At 36.8% G+C, this 22,025-nt stretch overlaps 1 protein-coding gene across 2 annotated transcripts in view; it reads left to right on the forward strand.

The window, feature by feature from the left end:
• The window catches only part of PLCL2 (phospholipase C like 2), a 98,696-nt gene extending 78,293 nt beyond the window's left edge, over window positions 1–20,403 (forward strand). For both annotated transcript variants that reach the window (XM_064704587.1, XM_064704588.1), the window contains exons 5-6: window positions 10,378–10,487; window positions 19,105–20,403. In XM_064704587.1, the coding sequence (XP_064560657.1) occupies window positions 10,378–10,487; window positions 19,105–19,284 (290 nt within the window). In that variant the 3' untranslated portion in view covers window positions 19,285–20,403. The remainder of the gene's footprint in view (window positions 1–10,377; window positions 10,488–19,104) is intronic.
• Window positions 20,404–22,025: the final 1,622 nt, after the last annotated feature.

Consider the following 22,025-nt stretch of genomic DNA (forward strand, 5'->3'; position numbering starts at 1 on the left):
TTTAGTGTTAATATGATGCATAAATGTGTATTTCAGCACTGTTTACTCAAACTGAGGATGAATTCATTTTTAAGAATTCAGATTCATAAAAAACATACATATTTCTTTCCATATGTTTTTTTTTTTATAGGCATAGCCTTCCCTAGGCATCTGTGCAGCCAGAATTCTTTTTCAGATTCTTATTTTCTGGGCCCTCAGCTACACTATTCTGTCTCTCCATTTGACCATCCTAGTTTTGCCTTATGCACGTCATTTTCCTGGCTGTCGTTTTGATGATGTCTGTCCCTGGATGGATTTTTAGTTTTTTTTCCTCATTGTGCGTCAGGATTGAGCCGCTTTCACTTCTCTTGTGTTTGCTCATTTAGTAGCAAGAGTTTCCAGTGCCTGCTGGATTTTCAGTCCTTGTCATGTTGTCCCACAGGCTCTCTGTAAACATCTACCAGGCTACTTCCTTTGAATTTGTTTTTAAAATTATCCCACAAATACAGCTAGATTGACACATGTCCTCCTACCACCTTAACCAAAATAGCTTTTCATTGTACTCCCCACTCTTCCTGTATCCATCTGTTCTCTTTCTTCCTCACACTTGGATTCGGAGTTGTTGGAGCAGAGTCTGTCTTATTTATCCCATCTGTACAGTGACTGACTTTATTTAATAATGCAAGTAATGAATGACAGAGAAGGAGTATATTTTCTAACATGTACTTCAAAGCAAGGTATGGTTTCAGGAAAGGAAGTATCCAGCCATTCTGGATGCCTTAAAGATAAACACAGTACACAGTATCTAGTGGAAAATGGTTAATCTGAGCTGCATGCAGAAGAATACTAGGATGATAGCCATACAAACACTTCAAATGCTTCTGGTAGTTGAAAACTAAAGGAATAAAATCAATTTTGTTCGAATAGTTGGAACTCTTACTTCCCCACTATTACTACTTAAGCTTTCCAGCAAAATGACACTTCCACTGAGCTAGTGAGCTTTTTTTCCCTTACTGTTTGTAATAATTTTTGACTCAGGTTCACCAAAATAAAACATATAAGGAAATGTAATATTCTGGCAGATTAGATAATCCACTAACAGAGCAAAAGAAATTTACATACTTAACTACTGAGGAGCACTTTTGACTTGGTATATAGGTGGGCAATTGAGTTTTTATTTACAGTGTGAGAGGCAATGACTAGGTTCCCAATATTTCTGCAGTTATCCCTGACTTGAAAGAGAATTTATGTTTTTTATGGTTTGGGTACTGTGGAGTTCAGCAGAACATGTTATTCCATGCCTTCTGAAATACTGCCTCTCATCAGCAGGTCTTGGCTCTTGGTTAGAAACCATTGCATTTGAACTACTGTTTTGTAACTAGGGAGTGAAGGAATGCTGCTCTATTATCATTGGACTTTGCATCTGAAAATATTTCATTTTTTTGACTGCCATCAGTAGGACATGCTGATCTTCAAGTTACATCTTAGAATTGGATCCATTGCTGTATTTTTCATGAGCTTCACTGTCAAAAGAAAGCCATCTATAATATTTCTCACCACCACGTAAGCTCCAACGTCACCTGCTATAGCTTAAACAGTGCTTGGAGGCCCCTCTCAGCCAGTCTGCATGCTTTTGAAATACCTGCTCTTCCTTGTTTTCTCTATGTTCCCATTTTAATAAGCCAGGTATCAAATTGTTTTAACTCCTTTCTCTACACTTGTCACAACATAATTTTCACTGTTTATTAGCACAATAGATTTTTGCTGATAGTTAAGGGGAAAAAAAGGGTGTATTCAAGTTATTCCCTTTATTTATGTTTCTAATTTTTCTGTATTCTGTCTATCATTTTTACCTATTTTTTTTGTCTTGTTTGCTCTTTGTCCTGTCTACTCCTTTTTTTTTCTGCATCTTTTTCTTCCTGTTTGTCCTTCCTCCTCAAGTAACTCCACTAAGCCTCTCTCCAGGTACAGCTCACAGCAGCCCAGATTGTACTGTCATTGCCTGTACTCCCTGTAAACCTGTTCTTCTCCTGTGCCTTGAATATTCTGGAAACCACATTCTACTGGGGAGGAGGGGAAGTGAAGAATTGCACTTAGATCAACTTAAATAGTATTAGTGAATAGGTGATGAGTCATTTTTCTTTATGCTCACATGTTTGTCACCATACCTTCATACACCACATTTTTCCTGTATTACTTCTCATACATAGTTCCCTGTAATACCTTGGATGGTATTGGGGTTTTTTTGTGAATCTGATATATTTTGCTAATGGGTGGATGATTCCTAGGAGACATCTCATATACTTCTTCATGACCTCACTCATTGGTACTAGGGCAAATACTTGACCAGCACAGACTTTTGCATTACTCTCTTGAGTTTGCCCCTTCACATGAAGCCTTGTTTTCCCCTCCCGTTAAAGTAATGCCAGAAAAGAAAGAAGTTAGATTTCTGTGGAAGTGTAAGAGATTGATTGACTATTGCCCGTGAACCAATGTGGGCTCAGCCAGATCTGAACACTGGGAAAAATTACAGTGTGCCATAAATCAGTATCTTTATTAAGTCTTCATTCTAACATTCAATAAAATCAGAAACTTTTCAATAAAATCTCATTGGTCTCTCTTGAGTATCAAGACTGATAAACAAGAGATGGAAACAGCAGTCTGTGGAAAAAAAAAAATCCTCTCCTTTGTACCTCTCTTGTGTTTATGCCCTTTATTGACAGTCTTAATTCATTCTCATACATGTAGTGGCTGAACTTGACCCCCATTCAGAAATGTGGTCTGTCTTCACAGAGGAGTGTATTTGTGGAATAAAGTTTTCTGTACATTGGGGGTGGAATACCATGAGTCAGTTTTCCAGAACAACTGTTTTATTATGGCAGGATCTGTTTCTCTGTGAATTTTGTAAAAGCGTTGTTTTGGAGGAACAGAAAGTGTTGTTGTGGGTTTTATGAGTTTTGTCAGTTGATATTCTTTTTGTTGACTTTGGTATCTAGAAGGGTAATTTTACATAGGATTGTTCCTGAAAGTGTTTGGACGGGTGGAGCTGGTTACTTAACCCTTGGAAATAACAATGTCGTGGCATAATGTGACACATTTCCTCTTTTCAGCTTCATAATAGTGTAAGCTTAGTACTGCAACTACTATAGATCTCTTCTGATGGTGTTTCTTAAGGAATTTAGTGAGCATTTGAATTCCCCAGTGGCTCCCCAGCATTAAAGAAAGTCTCTTGTATGGAGAACTGGATTACTGTGATTGCACATGGGGCTGTGTGAGTCTGGACTAGAAGACTGAATACTGATTTAGAGGAAAGGATGGTTCTCAGCAGGCTGTGATGCCATTGTTGTTTGGGATGCTGGAATAAGAAAGTTCTCTTAAGTATTCAATTTGTCTTTACTGTTTTTCAAGAATAATAGGGCACTGGGCACCAAAACAGTTTTTAGCCACCTAAGTAGAGCAGCACCTACGTGTCTGTCTGTGTCTGAGGAACATTTCCACTTACTACAGAGATAGTGCCAAAAAGGTCAAAGTAATTAAAAAATGCTGAACAACTAATTAAGGTATTGTATTCTTTTGTCAAATAATTATCTGAATATATTGAATGCAAATAATTAATTCCTTGAGCATCTTAAATCTCAGCAAAATATTCTTTGAACCTGCCAAGAAATTCTGATTCTCTAGTTGTGGCGTAACATTTTTTCAGTGTCTTCAGTGAAAAAAAAGTGTTTGGAAGTACTTCAGCATCTAATCTTTGTTCCTGCTAAGACTCCATTTTTGCAGTTAGTAATGACTTTTTAAAAATACAGAGATATACTAAGCATTAGTTTATGAAGGTTCATTTTAAATCTTTGTGTGAAGAGTGTTTTGTAAGCAAGATATATGAGAATTTACAAGTATGGTGACTTCTACTGCTTCTCTAACATGATGGATTTGATTTATTGTTGATATGGTCTGGTAGCCAGACTCTTTCCCAATCTCTTTTTCTGATAAAATTAATTTTGAGAGGAAATTGTTTGTGAGGCTGAAATAGCTGACTGTTTAAGGAATGTAATCTAAAATGAAAATATTAAGAAACATATTTAATGCTGTAAAAAATTGAAGCTGTCACTTTCAAAGATGTGGCCAAGAGTAGCAGCTGTATAAGCAAATTAAATATTTATATGTGGAAATGAATACTTACAGCCTAAATACTTTCCTAGAATTTTCCATTTCCTTTATTACCCTTTAACCTACACAGTGGAGGAAGAAATATTTGAATATATAAACTGATTTCTTGGATTTTTATTCTTGTAAAGAAAAAATTTGTGTATGCAAATTATTCACAGCATCTTTGTAATTATTTGAGTTGAATCTGCGTCGTGGTAGACCTGCAAGGTGTGGTAACCTAAAACCTGTGAGGTAATCCAAAGCTGTGAGGTATTTTCTTTACATTTAAAAATTATTAATGTTTATTTAATTTTATTTTGTATTTATAACTATTTTCAAAAGTATTTAATTTGATTTTAAATCAAAGAGCTCTACCAGAAATTAAATAAACTATATTTGGCTTGACTGAATTTAAGTGCTTCATACCTGCAGTATTACCAGTGTTTACTTCATATCGACATAGTCAAATTTTGTTTGTTACTCATTTCACGTTAGGCATACTCAGTATATGCATTTATTGCCAGAGTTTCATCACTGTGCTGTTTCACTGATCAAGTTCTTTGTTAAGAGAAAAAACATAGCAGGAGGAGCCCACCTGCTGTGTAGTCATGTCTCAGCTAGGTTGTAAATCATCTCTTGGCAAGAAAGCTTTCATCAAAGAAAACAAATGAGCATGTCAGGGGAAGATTTGGCTTTAGAAATACAGCTGAGCAAGTGTTGTGCCGGCTGTTTTGCTAAAAATTCCTTGAAAAATTAGTATCTTGGTTCTCAGTTAAGGAAAAGGTGTGAATTTTTTTGCTGTAAACTGAGATTGTATGCCAGGGCTTTGTGATAGGAGCACTTACAAAAGCAAACAAATCTCAGAGTTCCAAATGTTCCTGTACTTGTACCACACAGGTATGTTCTCCAGTTTTCCATTTTTCAGTTTCTTTTCACTTCTTCATTTTAATACATGTGTAATTATCATCACACTGTTCAAACAAATATGCATATATTGTATGTAAAACCATAATTACATGCAGCTCAGTGACCTAAGGCCACTTTCCTTTTTAATATATGCTTTTTAACTAGTTTAAAACTAGCAGAATTACTTATGCTGCTTTATATAGCACATTTTAATTAATATCTTAAATATGGTGCTTTGGAACTATAGTGAGAGCCCAGTAGTGGGAGGAATTGCTAACCAGCTTCCAACAGGTGTCATTTCTAGTTAGTAATTAAAGACAATAAATTTTATATGAAGTAGCTTCATTTTAAAGAAAAGAAGAAACTATTTTTTCCATCTAAATACAGTTGAAGATGAGTGGCTTTTATTAGTACCAAAAATGTTGCTTTTGAGGTATATCACCAAATAATATTTTTTTATGAAAATAAAGTGTTGGGATTACAACAATATACAGGGCATCTTTGTTCTAGCATTTCAAGCATCAGTAGAACAATAACCATATTTTTAGCTTATATGAATGTTCTTAGTTCTGAATGGTTTTGTATCTACTGAACATATTTGTGAAAAATTAAACACTAAGAATCCAGGACATAAAGCAAAGCTGAAGTCCAATCTGGAAGCTATTCTGACAGGGGATGACTCAAAATTATCATCCTGTCAAGACAACTATATTGCCTTGTATGCTTTATTTAGGAAAACTTCTTGTAATTAAAGTATGTCATAGCAGTAAGACACATTGCTCTCTCTACTGTCATTTAGTCCTTGTTGAGATTATAAACATGAATGTTCCACCAGAATATGGCAAGCATAAGTTAATGCAGGTGTGACATCCTATGCATGTAACACTGTAGGTCATCCTGCAGCTGGCTGAGGAAACACAGGACTGTAGGTGCTTCACTCTGCTTCCCAGTGCACCTCTTGAAAATGGATCGTGTTGAACTGTATTTTACAATGAATATGAGTTTTTGATCTGTGTAATTTTCTCATTTTAAAACTGATCACAGACACACATCTACAATGGTAATAAATTTTACTTAAGTTCTGATTTTGCTAGTGGACATCCATCCTAATATTGTCCTTTAGCTGCAGTGATCCTTTGAGGTCCAAGGTCTTACCTGACTGGTGTAGAGTATCTAGAGAGCAATTGCTCCTCTTTTGGTTTTCTTTTTGCTAGACTAGCCAAGCAAATTTTTGTTAATCTCCTCAATGATACATAGTTCCTACTGCATCAAGTGGCCTTATAGTGTTTCTCTTTTCTTCATGCCATTTAAGTTATTAAAAATTGGAGAGGATTGTGGGTAAAATTTCAGAGTAGCATCTTGGATGTAAGGTATTCCTGGTGAATGAAGAAGGGTTAAAGCCATCTAATGCATTCCAGGGCTGTGGGAACGGGTCTGAGGGAGAGGGAAAAGCTGAGACAATCATGAAATTCAAACTAACCAGCATTCACTGAGGAACCAGAAAGAGATTCAGCACGGATGGGGAAAATATTATTTGGAAATACTGAAGGATTCCTTATGAGAATGCTTTAGAATAAGCAAGTGTACTGCAGAGGAGAAGAATATGCTGTGAAATCTCTGGTTATGGTTAGGAAAATTTGTCAGCAGTATTTTGTTCACTGTACAAACCTGCTGTTGACTCATGCTATTGCTGTTTTGCTACATATATTACAGTGTACTTACATGCCTTGCAATAGCTGGGGTGAATGTTTTACAGAAAAGCTGCTCTTTTTAATGTGAAATACTTGAATCCATTTTCAATTTGCAAATGCTTAGGAAATTGTATGGCTTCTGTCAGCTCACCCTTACTTATGCAGTGATGACCTTCTTAATGCAGGTTATGCAAACTAAGAGCCCTTAGTACCCTCATGCAGAAACTCAGAAGGGGACCAAATAATGATGTTTGAAACCTCATCACACTGTTACAAGCAGAAGGCAAACAAGTCAAAGAAAGCTAGAAAGTAGGACTAAGCCAGTCAGCCTCACCTCAGTCCCACAAAAGAGGGAATATCCTTGGTGATATTGAACAGCCACCTCACACAGTCCTGCGCCACCTGTTCTCTCTGATCCTGGTTTTGAGCAATGGGGTTGGTCCAGAGCTGTCTTTCAACCTCAGTGATTCTGTGCAAATAAGGATTTTAGTAAAGAGTTTCCAGTCAAAAGAGCTTTTTAGGTTTGAGCTTTCTGGTTCAAGGCAACAATCAGTAATAATTTTGTTGTAGATAAATACATTTGTGCAGTGGGCAAAAATTAAAACACAGAAAATACCATCCAAACAGAAGAGCATACATCCTATATATTCTTCGTGGACACTCAGAAAGTTGTGAATTATATCTTCCTTAACATCTGCCACAATAAATGAAAAATATAACTAACTTGTGCTTTCTTTGATTGAGGTGGTATATGCAAAAATATAATGGGTGATACATCAGGTTAATGGTATGCCTGTTACCATTCAAGAGCTCTCAGGCAGTTCAAAATTACTAATTGACTAATAAATCTAGAAGTAATTAAGCCTCATAAAAAGTGACTTGTTTATTATATGTTAATGAGAGTGAGAGCTGAATTTTTATTTGCAAAGAGACAGAAAATTGTTTATATTAAAAAGTAATTTAACCTTGAGTTTTCTTTGTAAACATATCCTAAAGGCACGTTTACATGGGTTTATATGAACATGTAAATTATTTTATTAATTTAGCTGTAAATGAGAATGTCTTTCCTTTTTTTTTCCTTTTTCTGTTATCTTCTAATATGTTTAATTTTGGAATTTAACACTTGTGTTATTCCTTTGCCATAGTTAAAGCATGAAATAATTCCAAGGCAAAGTGCAACAAAACCAAGTGAGAACATACGAGATGAATGCCAAGAGAGGCATAGTCAACAGTTAAATGTTGTACTGCATTCATGCTCTAAAATTTAATTGTCCATATATTGTGTACCAAATACAAGTCATTCCTTTCAGCAGATGGAAATACTGAGACAAAGAGATGAAATAATTCGTTTCAATTAATCAGGCAAGAGCTAGTAATGGAAGTGGAAATAAAATTCAAATCTGCTTGTTCCTGCTTGTGTGTTTAGGTTTAGTGTAGCATGATGATGAGGAGTTGGCCAGTCTGTGAGAGATGTTGAGGATGCTCCTGATATCAGTATCAGTATCAATATTAGTGGTGTTTAAGCAGGAGGCACCTGTCAGCTGGGGGTTTACGTGTGTGCGCCCTGTTGGGATGATCTGACTGCTTCGTTTTCCCAAGAAGGGTGATGAGATGTTCCTGCCAACTTCCAAGTGTACTTAGCTGCGGTGGAATGGCTTTGGCAGGACAGAAATGTGTCATAGCATGAGTGTAGACTGGAAGGAGCATCACCACAGAAGGTTGTTGGTGAGCATAAAGGAGTTTTTCTGGCTGGCAGAATACACAGTCACCATTGTGTTCATGTCTGTGATATCAGGAATTTTGTATACATCAAAATAATCTGAAATCTACAAAGCACTAATCCCACTTTTAACATGCAGGTGGTCAGCATTATTCTTAATGTCTTTCTTCTTTAGTTCAAGTTATTATCGATTGCTGCTGTCCACTGACTTAAAAAGCAATAATTGTTAAGATGGAAATGAGGTGCAGAACTTCAGAAGTTTGCCAGTATGTTTCAGAATTCATTGTACAGATCAGAAAATCTGTACTGTTGTGATGGCTCTAGAAGTGTAATATTGTAAATAGGGATCTGTGTATAATCTTTCCTTTCCATAATCATATTGGGAATTTATTATTTTGGTTGATATGAATGAGAAATGGATACCTAGAACAATGATGGGTTTATAAACTTTATTTTCTCACCTGCTTAGAAATTTGTTTTGGGGAAATATAAGATGAACATTATATTTGAGACGGCAGAGGGAGAGCTGTAGAGGAGTGATTGAAATAAAAATTATACACTATGTTAATTCAGGGAAAATATTTGCCATTTATTTTTCTTGTAGCAAAATTTAAAATAGTAAGAAAGGGTAGAAAGAACAATTTTGCCTTTCAAATGAATCTATGAATACTTTTTAAAATATATGTGTGTGTGTATGTGGGAGTAAGGTAAGGGAGTGTACGATGGAAACATTCAGTCATCTCTCTTTCTTTTAATGAGACATGAGTGTAGGTTAAAGAGATTACGAAGAAGAGATAATGTCCTTAAAAGTCAGTCTTCTGTCAGATTGACAGCCAACCCAAGTTTATGTGCTTATTCGTGGTAATAAAGTACATGTAAATTTTGAAGTACGTGTACTCACTGAGCAAATAACATAGTTAAAAGTATAATTTGTGCTTTAACTATTATGTTCATAGGTGTATGTCAGAGCCACTTGCCAACTTTTGACCTCAAAATACCCTGTACATTATTAGAAGGGGATCTTGAGAGCACAACTGAGCTATGACCTTTATGGGAGAGTAGCTGTAATCCATGTTAGTTGCTCTGTGTACCCATGGAAGGACATTTGACTTCTCGTGTGTGAAAGAAACAGTTTAAAATTTATTTTTACATGGCTTGTAACAGCAGCATGGAAAGGAAATTATGTCTCTGCTATCTGTGCAGTGTTAAAACAACTTCATTTGGTCTGCTCAGTGCTTAGATCAAACTAATCTAAATGTTACCAAAAATTTTTGATTTGGAGTTTGTCAGATACATTTTGTGGACACAGTAGTTTACATGGTGCAGTAAAATATTGTTGGCATTCCTTGACAAGTTCACTTGGCATTCCTCCTTCACAGTTACTCATTTATCCTCTGGGATAAGGTAAAGTGTTTATTTTCTGAGCAGACTCCATGATATAAATTGTAAGCTGGACAACTGTGATGTAAATGCATAAAAGAGTAAGGCACAAAAGAAATTTATTGGGCCAGAGTAGTTAATGAAATTACTGTTTCCATCCTATAGCAACTACAAAAAGGTTTTTACATGTGGTACAGCACATTCAGTTGTACTTAGAGATTATATTTCTATGGGAAATAATTGCTGGGCTCCATCTTTGTATACCAATGACCTAACAGGTGCTTCCATGGATTTTGGCTTAGAGAGATTTGTATATATTGGCATGTTGTATAACATTGAATCTTACTACATCAGATAGATTTGTGCTTGAAGAATAAAATTTCTGAGGCTTTTTCACTGTCATTTTGCCTTATTAGTTTCAAGTTGCTATCTCTATGATGACAAAAATGCTAAAATAGATACTAAAATAGATACTATATTTCTCTATATTATGTTGCTAAAATAGATATTCTACTATATTCTATACTATATTTCTCCCTCTTTTATTCTCTACAGCAATGGAGTTTCATGAAAACCTGCACAATATAGGAGCAAGAGAGGGCCTAAAAGAAAGAAAACTGCAAAAATCGGTCGAAAGTTTTACGTGGAACATTACAATTTTAAAGGTAATGTGTCTTCCTTTGGTTAGTTACTGTGTTTTTCTGTTCAAAACTGTCATTCTGATATTGTTACTGGTCATTGCTCTGTGTCACAGTTCAACTGGCTTTATTCACTTCCATAATCATAGTCAGTTTGGTTTATATAACCTGAAACACAGCAGAGTCTCAATGTGACTTTTTATTCTCATGTAGTGTTATGGAAGCTTATTTCATTTAGTTTGTCTGACATTTTCTTCGTGCAATCTTTTAACACTGGCAGGATCCTTTAATGCCTGGCTGAAACAATGGCTCTTGGCTTCTGCAAAGTGGCTCAGGCTGGAAGGCAGCTATGCCGTTGTTTAAACCCTGCTTTGTGATTTGAAGGGGAATAAGTGTTAAGGTTAATGCAGTTACTGAAAAACAAAAGGGAAGCTGTTACTGCTGCCTGCAGTCGATGATGAATGGTGGTTAATGGTAGAAGCAAACTGTGTTCATAATCCAGGCTGGGATAAATTGAGTGTATGAGCTGGAGACTGTCTTTACATTTTATCGAGCACATTTGCTTACATTTTGACAGAAGACTAAATGGTGAAGTATAAGAAAAGCTTTCAGCCAGAGACCCTCAGGAAACTAGAATGTGGAACAGTTCAGGTTTCCTATCGGTGATCTTTGATCTCAGCAGAGTATATAAAAATTTGTAGAGATAGCAAAACTGCCTCCCTTAATTTATTCCCTTGACTCTAGCTCATATTATTCAAGTTTGGTGTTTACGTCCACTAATGAGTTCTTCTCTCCCACTCAATCAAATACTTCTTCACTACATTAAACTATAAAGTCTGTTTTAATTATAAAGAAAATTATTTTCTCCCACCTAGTTTTTATTTTTAGTTCTTCTTGAAAATACGGTTTCATACCGCCTCTTCTTACAGTGAACTATGACAGAAAAGCAGTAATGCATATGTATTTCTCCATGCTGGTTTGAACTGTTAAGCTTTTCATGGGGTCACTTGGTGCTCCAATCCCTCTTGTGTTACACTGCACAAATCTAACGCGGAGGAGAATCAAAAACTGGTGAAATTTGCTACAGCATGTACAGTTAATGCATTCTAAAAATATTCATGCAGGTTCTGCTTATAGGTAAAGGACCAGAATATCACTTTTCCAGTATCAGAACAGAGTTTCCTGAAGACAGTGTATGGGATGTGTAATGTATCAGTCCTGTGCTTCCGAGAGCATAGAGAAGAGTTAGTTCAGTGGCGTTGGGTGAATGTCAAAGAAATAAATTCCTATCCCTTTTTTTCTGTCAAAGGTGTCAGATACCAGCTTGGATAGGCAAATCTATTTTAATGCTTCCTGAAACAGCAGTACCTTTGCTTCATCTCTGCTTTACATTCTGAACATAACGGTTGGTGGGGGGGAGGTTTGCAGTTGGTGAGTGACTGAAATGTGAAGTCGTGATTCCTGCGTTCGCCAGGAATTGGAGGCGCCACATGGCAGCTCTGGCTCCGAGGAGCACTGAAGGGCTTATGTACATGTCCTTAGGATTATAACATAGTTATGAAGTTAGAAGGCCTTCCCTTTGAAGAGATTATTGAGAAAATATCTTCAACATTGATTGGGTGCTATTTTTCTAGTCAGAGATTAAGATCCTTTCTTTTGGAAGGTGCAATTTGTCACGTAATTAATACTTCAGTTAAAAAGAAAAGGTGAGATTTTAATCAGCTTCTTGTTGAAACTTTAACAGGAGACATTACAGAACATCTTTAAAGTTATTTTACAGATACTGCAGTTCAGGCATCTGCTAAGTGCTGTTGCTCACATTTAGATATACAGAAAGTTAAAAGTGAGATTTGTTTGAAGTGACACACTGAGGTTTTCCACTCCAAACACTTTAACTGTGGGCTTTAACCATACTTTCGTATCATATAATTAAACAGAATTTAAACAGTTTCTAAGACACATTTCCTGTCTGGAGAAAAAGATCTGCAATCATAATTTCGATCTCACTGTCTTTCCATTGCCGTGTTCCCAGTTCTCAAAAAACTCTGAGAGAACAGGGATGAAAAGTGGACATCCACATTTGAGTAGAAATTGAGCAGAAGAACAACAATCTGAACCACTTTAAGGATTTCTTTTATGTGTTGAATTCTCTTCCTTCTTCAAATGAACTTCCTTCTCAAATAGTACAAAAATGAATGTGGAAATACACAATAAAGATGTGGATTCTTAGCTATGATATATATAGGAGTTATTGTGGGGCTCTGAACAGCCTTACTAAATAATCCTACGTGAGTGCCATCCTCAGCTCCTGCACAGAGGACTCATGGCATGCTCACATGGTGTGTTTAATGTATTTTCCAAACTGATCAAGCTGCATTTTACCCTCGAGGTACATATTGATTGTTCTCTTTCAGTTGGGACATTTTGACTGCAGTTGATGCAATGGAAAGTTTGATAAAATAGCAAAATTGACAGCTTAATTCTAGGGAAACTTTGTTTAGAACATCTGATGCAGTTATTAAGTATATCTATGTGTTTTGCATGCACATGCATTACAGTTACTGCTTTAAATGATTTAATTTTTCTTAATTTGAAGCCATGTGGCCAAATTTATTAGTAGCATAGTATGTTTGAATTCAGCTGAAATTCCATCTAATTTGTGTATGTGTATATGCACACATGCCCATTCTTATTCACCCCATATATGTACACAGAGATATTTAACTTCACAATATCATTTGGAGTAAATTTGGTCTGTTGCCTGATTCAGGGATTGTAAACTGCTAGAATATTAATCTCTTACAAATAGACAGTTATTTGCTAGTAATTTATTTATTGTTACTACTCAGGCTGATAGAATTCATATTTTCTAAACATAGATAATCACATTTTCTGCCAACAGTACACTGTTGAAGAAGGAAAAACACTCTTAAGTGCTGTTGCAGCAGACCCCTACAACCTATTGTAAAAATTTATGGACTTGTCTGACATAGAAAAACTTGGAGAAAAACCCTCTATAAGGCTCAGAATTTGAGATGCCCATAGGAAGAACATAGCAGCAACTGTAAATTAGTCTTGGCAATGAAGAGCTAAAGAGCTTTGTTCTAAAGACAAAGGGAGGAGTCAATGGAAATATTTGGAATGAAGGTGGGACTCCTAACTCTTCAGCATTTGTTAGATGTTTCTTGTTGGCTATGAGCTTTTAGGCATGTCACATTATATGATATTAATTACTTTCTCTTGCAAGGCATGCAGTCCATGGCATCTGTTATCTCTTTAATAGCATTAGTTCTGCATCTACACTATTTTAAAAAAATGTGTTTATAAATGGAACATTCAAGGCACTTCCAGGACTGCAGCTTCTTACTTCTTTTTAAATAATCTGAACTTTTTCAACCAAACCTCCAAGTGAATTCTGGCAGCCATGGAGCATTCATAAAGCCTCTGATAATTGCTGCCTGGTAGGTCCTCAGAAGATATCCCGGTTCAATTTAAATATCTGGAGCTACTAGTCTCTTATGATGCTGGACTGATGGGATTTTGTCTCCTAATTAATCCCTTATTTAGAAGTTGGGAAGTTAAGGCCTTTTGTTCTGATTCCAAAACTTCCCTCAGAGCGTGTCAGCTGGTCGTGGAACACTGTAATGTGTCACAGAATAATAGAGTGGCTGGGGTTGGAAAGAACCTTAGAGATCACCAGTTTCAACCCCACTGCCATTGGCAGGGACACCTCCCACTCCACCAGGTTGCTCAAAGCAATGTTCTCTTGTACTCTGAGGAACTCAAAGCAATGTTCTGTTGTACTCTGAGGAGCTCAAAGCAATGCTCTGTTGTACTCTGAGGAGCTCAAAGCAATGTTCTGTTGTGCTCTAAGGAGCACTTTGAGAAAGGGATAGTGGCTTCTTGCATTTCCCGATAGGAGCTTTGGGTTCCAGATCCTGAGCTAAAGACCAGTCATTAACGATAGAGTTTCTTGGGATTTTTTGGGGAAAGAATGCTCATGCAGTTATTTTTAATGTCCTCTGTACAATTTTACTTTCAGTTTCAAGAACTAGTTAATTGAATATCATGAGTGAATACATAACAGCTTATGAAGGTAGCTGTGCTGATGCATTCTAGTTGATTCCATATCTGACTGACTCTGAAATGGTACCTCATTTTGGATGTACAAGAGCTGAAAGGAACCATTTTGGGTTTGTTTTCAGTTGCTGTTATGGAGTTCAGTTACTGCTTATGATATAAGACACTGCCTCTTAGTCAAAAGTTTCAAAACAAACAGAATTTTAACATTGATTTAAGAAAAAATAAACCAGACTAGATGACATGGGCATATTGGGCCAGAGAGGTTTAAAGGGTACTGAATTTGGCTTCCAAATTAATCCATATTCTTTATTGCTGCTGTTTACTAAAAGCTTTTGAATGAATATCAGTTTTGTTCTTTGACTTCTTTAAGGTCTTTTTTCACGTCTGCCTAGAAAACAACTTTTTCTGAAGCCTGTAAACATGAATTATTCAAGTTACAGAGTGCTCAGTTCAGTAAGTGAATTTTAACCATGGTGAAGGAAAGGGAGCAGTGGTTGCTGTGTGCTGCTGTTGTGAGAGCGCTCTCCCAGTGCTCTGCAAGACCCAGATCCATCCTGCTCCCAGTTGGGAATTACCACAAGCTGCCTGTTAACCACAGTGCTGGAAGTCAATTCAAGTTTTTTGGTGTGCTTGCCAGACAACACTGAGGACTAAATTAATTTACATTTTGACTTAATCTGAGATGAAAGCCTGGTGAAGACAGCCCTTCCACACAGCAAGAAACACTCTGGTTTGCTTCTACAACTGCTTCAGATCCCAGCATTGAGTTCTCTGTGCAAACCAGCTTATTTCTTGGAATGTGGTTTTTTTGGGACTCCCTTAAGATAAATCTGCTTGCCTAAAGTTTCAGCTATTTGTAAGTCTCTTGTATTGACTTCACAATATGCATTTTGTCAGAGCAAGTTGCCATGGTCATTTGGGTCTGCTAAGAATGTGAAAGACCCCTGAGTAGTCCATAGGTCTGAGAGATTCCCATTGCTCCAGCTTGCAGTCAGCTGACTCTGCTATTAAGTCAACAGCACCTACTGTGAAAATCAGGATGCATAAAATAAAAAGATTTGAAACTGAACCTTGAGAGCCCTTGGAGAAGAGACATTTGATACCTTACTAGAAAGAAAGTCTTTGTGATTATTTAATTGAGAGTGTGATGGCAGTTTTTTTCCAGATCCAGGTGACTTTTAAAATTTTCTGCCTTTCTAATGCATTGTATTACTTTTCAGTGGTGTTCACTGTGACTACAGCTTGAATCTTTGAGGTGCATGCTGTTTCATTTCCCCAGCATACATCTTCATGATGGTGTATCAACAGAAATCGGCACTTCACACAAATTGTGCAGAGCTCTCTCTCTCTTGAGCTCATGGTTGGCTCTTTTATCTTGAGATCAGGACATACCGGCAGATAATGGCAACACAGTTGGTTTCACAAACATTTTTCTGAGTTCAATGGCATTCAGAAATAAATTCTGAGCGTTGGAGAGGAGAGTAATGAGCACTGATGCATTTTTCTATTTCACCGTGGTCTGAACCTGATACCACTTGGTCAAATGTATTTAGTCTGGACACCTTGTCTGCAAATAATCCAGGCTTTATCCTAGATCCTCTTTTGTCTTCGAAGTTCATCTGCCCTTATTGGAATTGTCCAGACACTCACAAATTCCCTTCTGCAAACAGGAGCCATTCCTGCTAACGCCTAATATTTTCTTCTTCCTCCATGCCACCTCTAGAGATCCTTACCAATGAGTGTTAATTTTCATTTTCTCATCACCTTACCCAATTTATTGCATTCAGCAGCCTTCTCCCTGCTCAGTGTTTTTGTTTTTCTTTCTCACCAGCTTTTATTCTCATTACCAATCTCTCACTCTTTTTGCGTTGTTAGTTCTTCTCTTTGTATATGATTTTCAGGCTACTTCTAATGTGGTGGATTTTATTGATCTGTTTTCTTTCTGTATTCCACTCCCAAATGTTGCCGTAGTCTTTCCCTTTCTCTGCTCACCTGTCAGATCCAAAGTTATTGTTGTTGCACTGTGTTTGTGTTTCACCATCTCCTCTTGCAGAAAGATTTAGCATCCACCTTGTTTAATGCAGTCCAGCTTCCCTTTCAGCAGCCCTAGGCTTCTTGCTGGGTCAGTCCCAGAGATTGCTCTTGCACCCTCCTTTTCCCCATCTACCTCTTCTCCACAGTCTGTCCCAGGCTCTTCCTTCCTCCCCTCTAGTCTGGCTTTTGTCCTGATTGCCTTGGCAACCCAATGTTGGTGGCTTGGAGAAGCCATCCAGGAAAAAACCCAACTTTTTTCCTAATGCGCATTCGTTATTCTGTGGAAATGGAATACACATTCTCTTACCACATTGCTGGAGCTGTCAAGAGATGAAGGATGATCAAGAGTGGAATCCTCAGTGGTTGTACTAACCACATTCAAAATCTGATTTTTGTTTATTAAAAGCTCATGACTTGGATCTACTGCCCTGTAGTCATTCCAATTACAAGTCCCTACCCCAAGTGAGAGTAGGGAAGGAAGTATAGAAGGTTGTTAATAAACTTCTGATGGCATTTCCCCATCTTTATTCTCAGAAGTGAATGAACCATATGGATGAGGTTAAAGAACTATATTAAACAGAAATAATAATAAAATCTGCCAATGGCAAAAATCCTGCATAGAAAGTATCAGCTAAAGTAGTTTAAGTTTGGCAAGCATGTAAGTAACTGAAAGCAGGGGTGTTTTTTTAACTGAGAAGTTTTGGGCAACCTTATTAATAGACTGCTTGCTAGCAGCTCTGCCTATAATAAACAACTTGATTAAAATTCCAGAACTATATTCTACTAATCCATGTAAAACAGAACTTGGGCTAGAAACAGATGCACTCCAGATATGACTCATTTAGTGTGCTGGAGTGTTTTAAATTAGCTTTTAGTTGTTTGTTAGTTTGGAAAAAAGTATGTGATTTTTATAAAAAGTAGCCCTTTAGAAGAAAATATTACTGAATCTTGTGCTATGATTGATGACATTCTAGAATTTTTCTTCTCTGGTGATCAGAAAAAAAGACTTTGGCTATTATCTTCTTGGGTGAGGGGAGGGGGGACGTTTTTTCTTTGAAGAAAGTAGAATTTGTTTTCAATTTGTGAGTCCCAAAGACATAAGTCTGCTCACTTCATTGGGTAGTATTTATGTTCTGAGTTGCTAAAGAAGCACCAGAAGTATCACACCATGAGTGCACATGTTTTTGTCTGACTGCTATTCTATCTCAACTCCTGCATTTTTAAAATCAAGAGGTAAAGATGCATTTCAACCCTATTTGGCAGAGGAGAGGTAACGTATTGTCTTTGGAAGAGATGCTAGCATGTCTTCGAGAGAAATGTCTGTCAGGAGACAGAATTTACCCAGGATGGACAGACGTGACAGGAGAGGTGCAGTCAGTGTTCATACCTCATTGGACATTGGTACTGGCAGTCTCAAGGAACGAAAGTACCTGGATTTTGTGTGTGTGTGTGTATGTGTGTGTGTGCGTTTCCCCCCTTCAGGTATGAATTTGTCTCCTTCAGGTATTTTCCTGTGAGCTGTGGAGCAGTTCTCTCTCAGGAATGTGGACACAGCATAATCAGTGTGGCCCTTGCAGACTTGCTGCTCTTGTTTTTGACCTTCTCTGTGCCCACCAGTCAGACAGACGTGCTCACCGTGTGCTGCAGCCTTGCTCATTTGCTGCAAGTGGGCAGGGTAGGCAGATACCAGCTGCTGTCCACAGCCTCCCAGTGAGGGCTGTTGCTGTTAGAGGGCTTTGATCAATACAGAGAGATGGAGGACTGTAGAACAAGAGCCAAATGACCTAAGCCTGGGACAATTTCTCTTACAGCTTGGCTTATAACTTAATTGCCATGAAGAGGAAGATTGATGTGGCTCTTAAGGACATGGTTTAGTGGTGGACTTGGCAGTGTTAGGTTAATTTTTGGACCTGGTGGTCTTAAAGGGCTTTTTCAACATAAGTGATTCTGTAATTCTGCAGAAGGATAGTGATAGTGCTGAACTGCAGACAGCCCTGTGAAGTCTTTGTCATCACTGTCCTTTTTATTTGCTGCTCTCCAGTCTGTGTTTTCATATTTCATGCATCGACAAGCACTGGTCCTTTACCATCCTGCTATTGAGTGAATCACATTGCTAAGGAAAAAAAAATCCCTAGGAACCATAAAACCAGGAAAGCTTTAAATGGCTCCCTGAGGTATTAAAAACAATCATCACAGTTTTCGTTATGCAGAAACGTTTATGGTCCCCATGGATTAAAAATACATGAAAAATGTTAGGCAGAAATTACCCCTACCCCATTGCTGATGCCACTGATTGGCTTCAGAGAAAGCAGAGAGCTTGATTCTTTTTAACACTAAATAATTTGTATTTGAATTTTGTTTTGGTTTTTGGGGAGTTTTTGTTTGTTTCACTGGTTGGTTTGGATTTTGGTCTTTTTTTTTTTTTAAGCTGGACAACTATACTTTTAATCTGAAACAAGCAGAAGGGTAACAGATAAGAGAATGCTGTTATCAAACATGCATTCTAACTGCATTTTTTTCCATACAGGGACAAGCTGATCTTCTCAAATATGCTAAAAATGAAGCACTGGAGAATCTGAAGCAAATCCATTATGCCACTCTTTCATGTGGACTTAATAAGCCAGGCACTGAAAATTCAGAAATCTCAAAGCCTCGTCGAAGTCTGGAGGTCATACCTGAGAAAGCAGGTGATGAAAACGGAGAATGAGAGAAGGCTCTTCTCGTAATTTTGGAGTTTATAACTCTGTGACCAATTGTAGCTGCATAGGACATTTGCTTTGCACTTACTGTTGGAAAATATTCGGAATTTTTAAAGCACAACTGGAGAAGCTAATTACAATCTATTGAAACTGTGAATGTATGTAGCAACTCTGCTTGTGAAGGCAATGATTTTGTGTAACATGGAAATTACATTATTGGCCTAAATATAGCATATATATGTAAAAGATACTGTAATTCAGTAATCGCGTGCTGAAAAGTTCATTGTAGTGCCATCAGGAAATGAACATTTTTAAAATGAGATGTAACTAGCAGGAAATCAGTTGATAGAATTTGGCAAGATGCCTTGATTTTCAAACCAATTTGATGCAAAGGTTGTTTCTTTCTTTGCACAGTTTGTTAATTGTGCTAGTGAGATATATCATTCTTTTGAAAATCAGGTCTAAAAAGGTGGAATCCACATGTTTCACACTATATGTAGTTCAGCCGCTTGGATATTTGGGTTTGAAGTGGTATTGATTTTATTGTTGAGCCATAAATTAAAATGAGAATGTAATTAGACAGTGATCACTGACTTCAGTGCACTATAGGAGAGCCATTATGTAAAAGGAAAATGTGCAATCAATCTGATAGCCTATGTCAGAAGAAGATACATACTATTTTGCCTAAGATCTTCTGCAAATGTGTGTAGATAATGTGACCAAACCGCAAGCAAAACGGTGTAAATAGTTTTTCATTTTGTGAAGTGAAGTGCTCATATTAAAAAAAGTTTTATGAGATTGCTCCCAAACAAGTAAAGCTTTTAACTAAATTTTAACTTTTTTATTTTTTGAGTATTTTCTTCCTTACAGAATAGGTGATATCTCAATAAGCAGGTTTGTCAAAAAAAAAAATCAATTGCTGTTCTGATCTTTTTTGGTTTTCTGACAACATTAGGTATTGTAGCTGATATGCTCATTGTAAAATGACTATACCAACCTAGAGTGTTCTCTTACTGTTTCTGATTTAACAATAAAATGGACTATATAATTACAGAAGCTAATAAATTTGAAGAAAAACAAGTGAAATCCTCCAGAGATCAAAATGTGCTTTTTTGTTCAATTGTGGGGAAAAACAGAAGATGAGGATGGTTGTTGAAAAGCATTGTTTTAAGTAGAAGTCTTCAAGACTTGCATTCTACATGGATTTTTGTTTTAACCAGTTCAAGATGCTCTTTCTGCATTGAGGGTAATGAAATCTACCTATGTATAACATCCTGTAAAAGTCAATAGGGCTCTGAACAAAAACACCGTTACACTTGCACTTCATTGAGTTATTGGGGACTTAATTTATTTTCTAGGCATTATAAAATTAAAGTGGGGATGGGGTGGGATGAAAACAGTTTGCATAGTAAATGTCACATCTTGAGCTTGCACTTTTAAATGTCAAACCGTATGGGTTAGGATCAGTTTTAGAAGGTGCTAAGCTCTTTCAGTGTCTAGTTACAGGCTGTGTGCCCTAATGTTAGGATCTTGCTAGGAGTGAGTTCTATTCTGTGTAGTACAAAATGAAGCATTTAAGGTGCGGTAAACATCTGTGAGTGTTGCTTTTTAGGCAGTCCTTTTCTGTGTCGGCGGCTGAAAGTCTTCTGATGGAACCTGAAGTTGATGGGAAGCAACTTGAAATTCATGTTGTTAACTGTATCCTAAGCCACTATGAAATTAGTCTTCCAGGGCCAAATCTATCCCATTTAAAACTGATCTAGAGTTGGATTTAAATTTATCTACAGCAAAACAACTGCGTTAGATCAAGATCCATCTGCCCCATAAATATGCAAGGTCAGGTTCACTTTTATCAGAAATCCCAAAACCTAGACTGCTGGAATTCAGTCCTGCCCCAACACTGTTTGTATGGCATTTACAGAACAACATAATTTATATCACAAATGAAGCATTTCTGTAAAGTCTTTTCCTCCAGCCAGGTTATCAGAACTGATGTCTTGGGCATTCTTAGTGTTTATGTATTTCTGTTTAGCACATTACAACCTGAACAGAGGTGAGAGAACATTGAAAGGGTTTGATGGTTTTTCCTTTCTTTTAAGACAAAAAATAGTAAGTGAAATTTGATTATCGCATAGACAAGGCCTGAGAGATTTTGCATGTTTCACTCTTACAATATATGGAATTATTGATCTGTTCTACTTTGTTAAAAAGGAAGATAATACTTTTTGAGTAATATAGATACATAATATATCTTTTTAAAAAGTTAAAATACATGCATTTAGCTAACAGACACTTTAAATATGTTAGCATCTGATTTTAGTGCTGATTCCTTAAAATGGAAGTCACTTTTGTGCATTATTCATGCTCAGTCCAAAACTGTATGTACCATAAAGTCTTAAAATAAGCTGAGTCATCATCTTTCACTCTGAAAGATGATGTGTAGCTAAAAGTGCTTCAGGAAGTTCACATGTTGCATGTTAAAAGAGTTGAGGATAACCACTTGCAAGCAAAGTATCTGGCTCTATTGATAGCCCAGTGATGATGATTTCAACACCAAATATATTAGTCTGTTTTTTCAGTTGTATTTTTTTAAAGCATTCTTTGCCTCCATATTATGAGTCCATTTTCTTACAATGTTTATTTTAGGTTATATAGAAAGATGCAACCAAGACCCAGAAAAATATTCAAAATAAAATTAATCACAGGTTGACTTTGCACTTCTTTGGGGCCTTTATTTTCTTAAATGTGC

Source organism: Zonotrichia leucophrys, chromosome 2, assembly GCF_028769735.1.
Source record: "Zonotrichia leucophrys gambelii isolate GWCS_2022_RI chromosome 2, RI_Zleu_2.0, whole genome shotgun sequence".
NCBI classification, from domain to species: Eukaryota; Metazoa; Chordata; class Aves; order Passeriformes; family Passerellidae; genus Zonotrichia; species Zonotrichia leucophrys.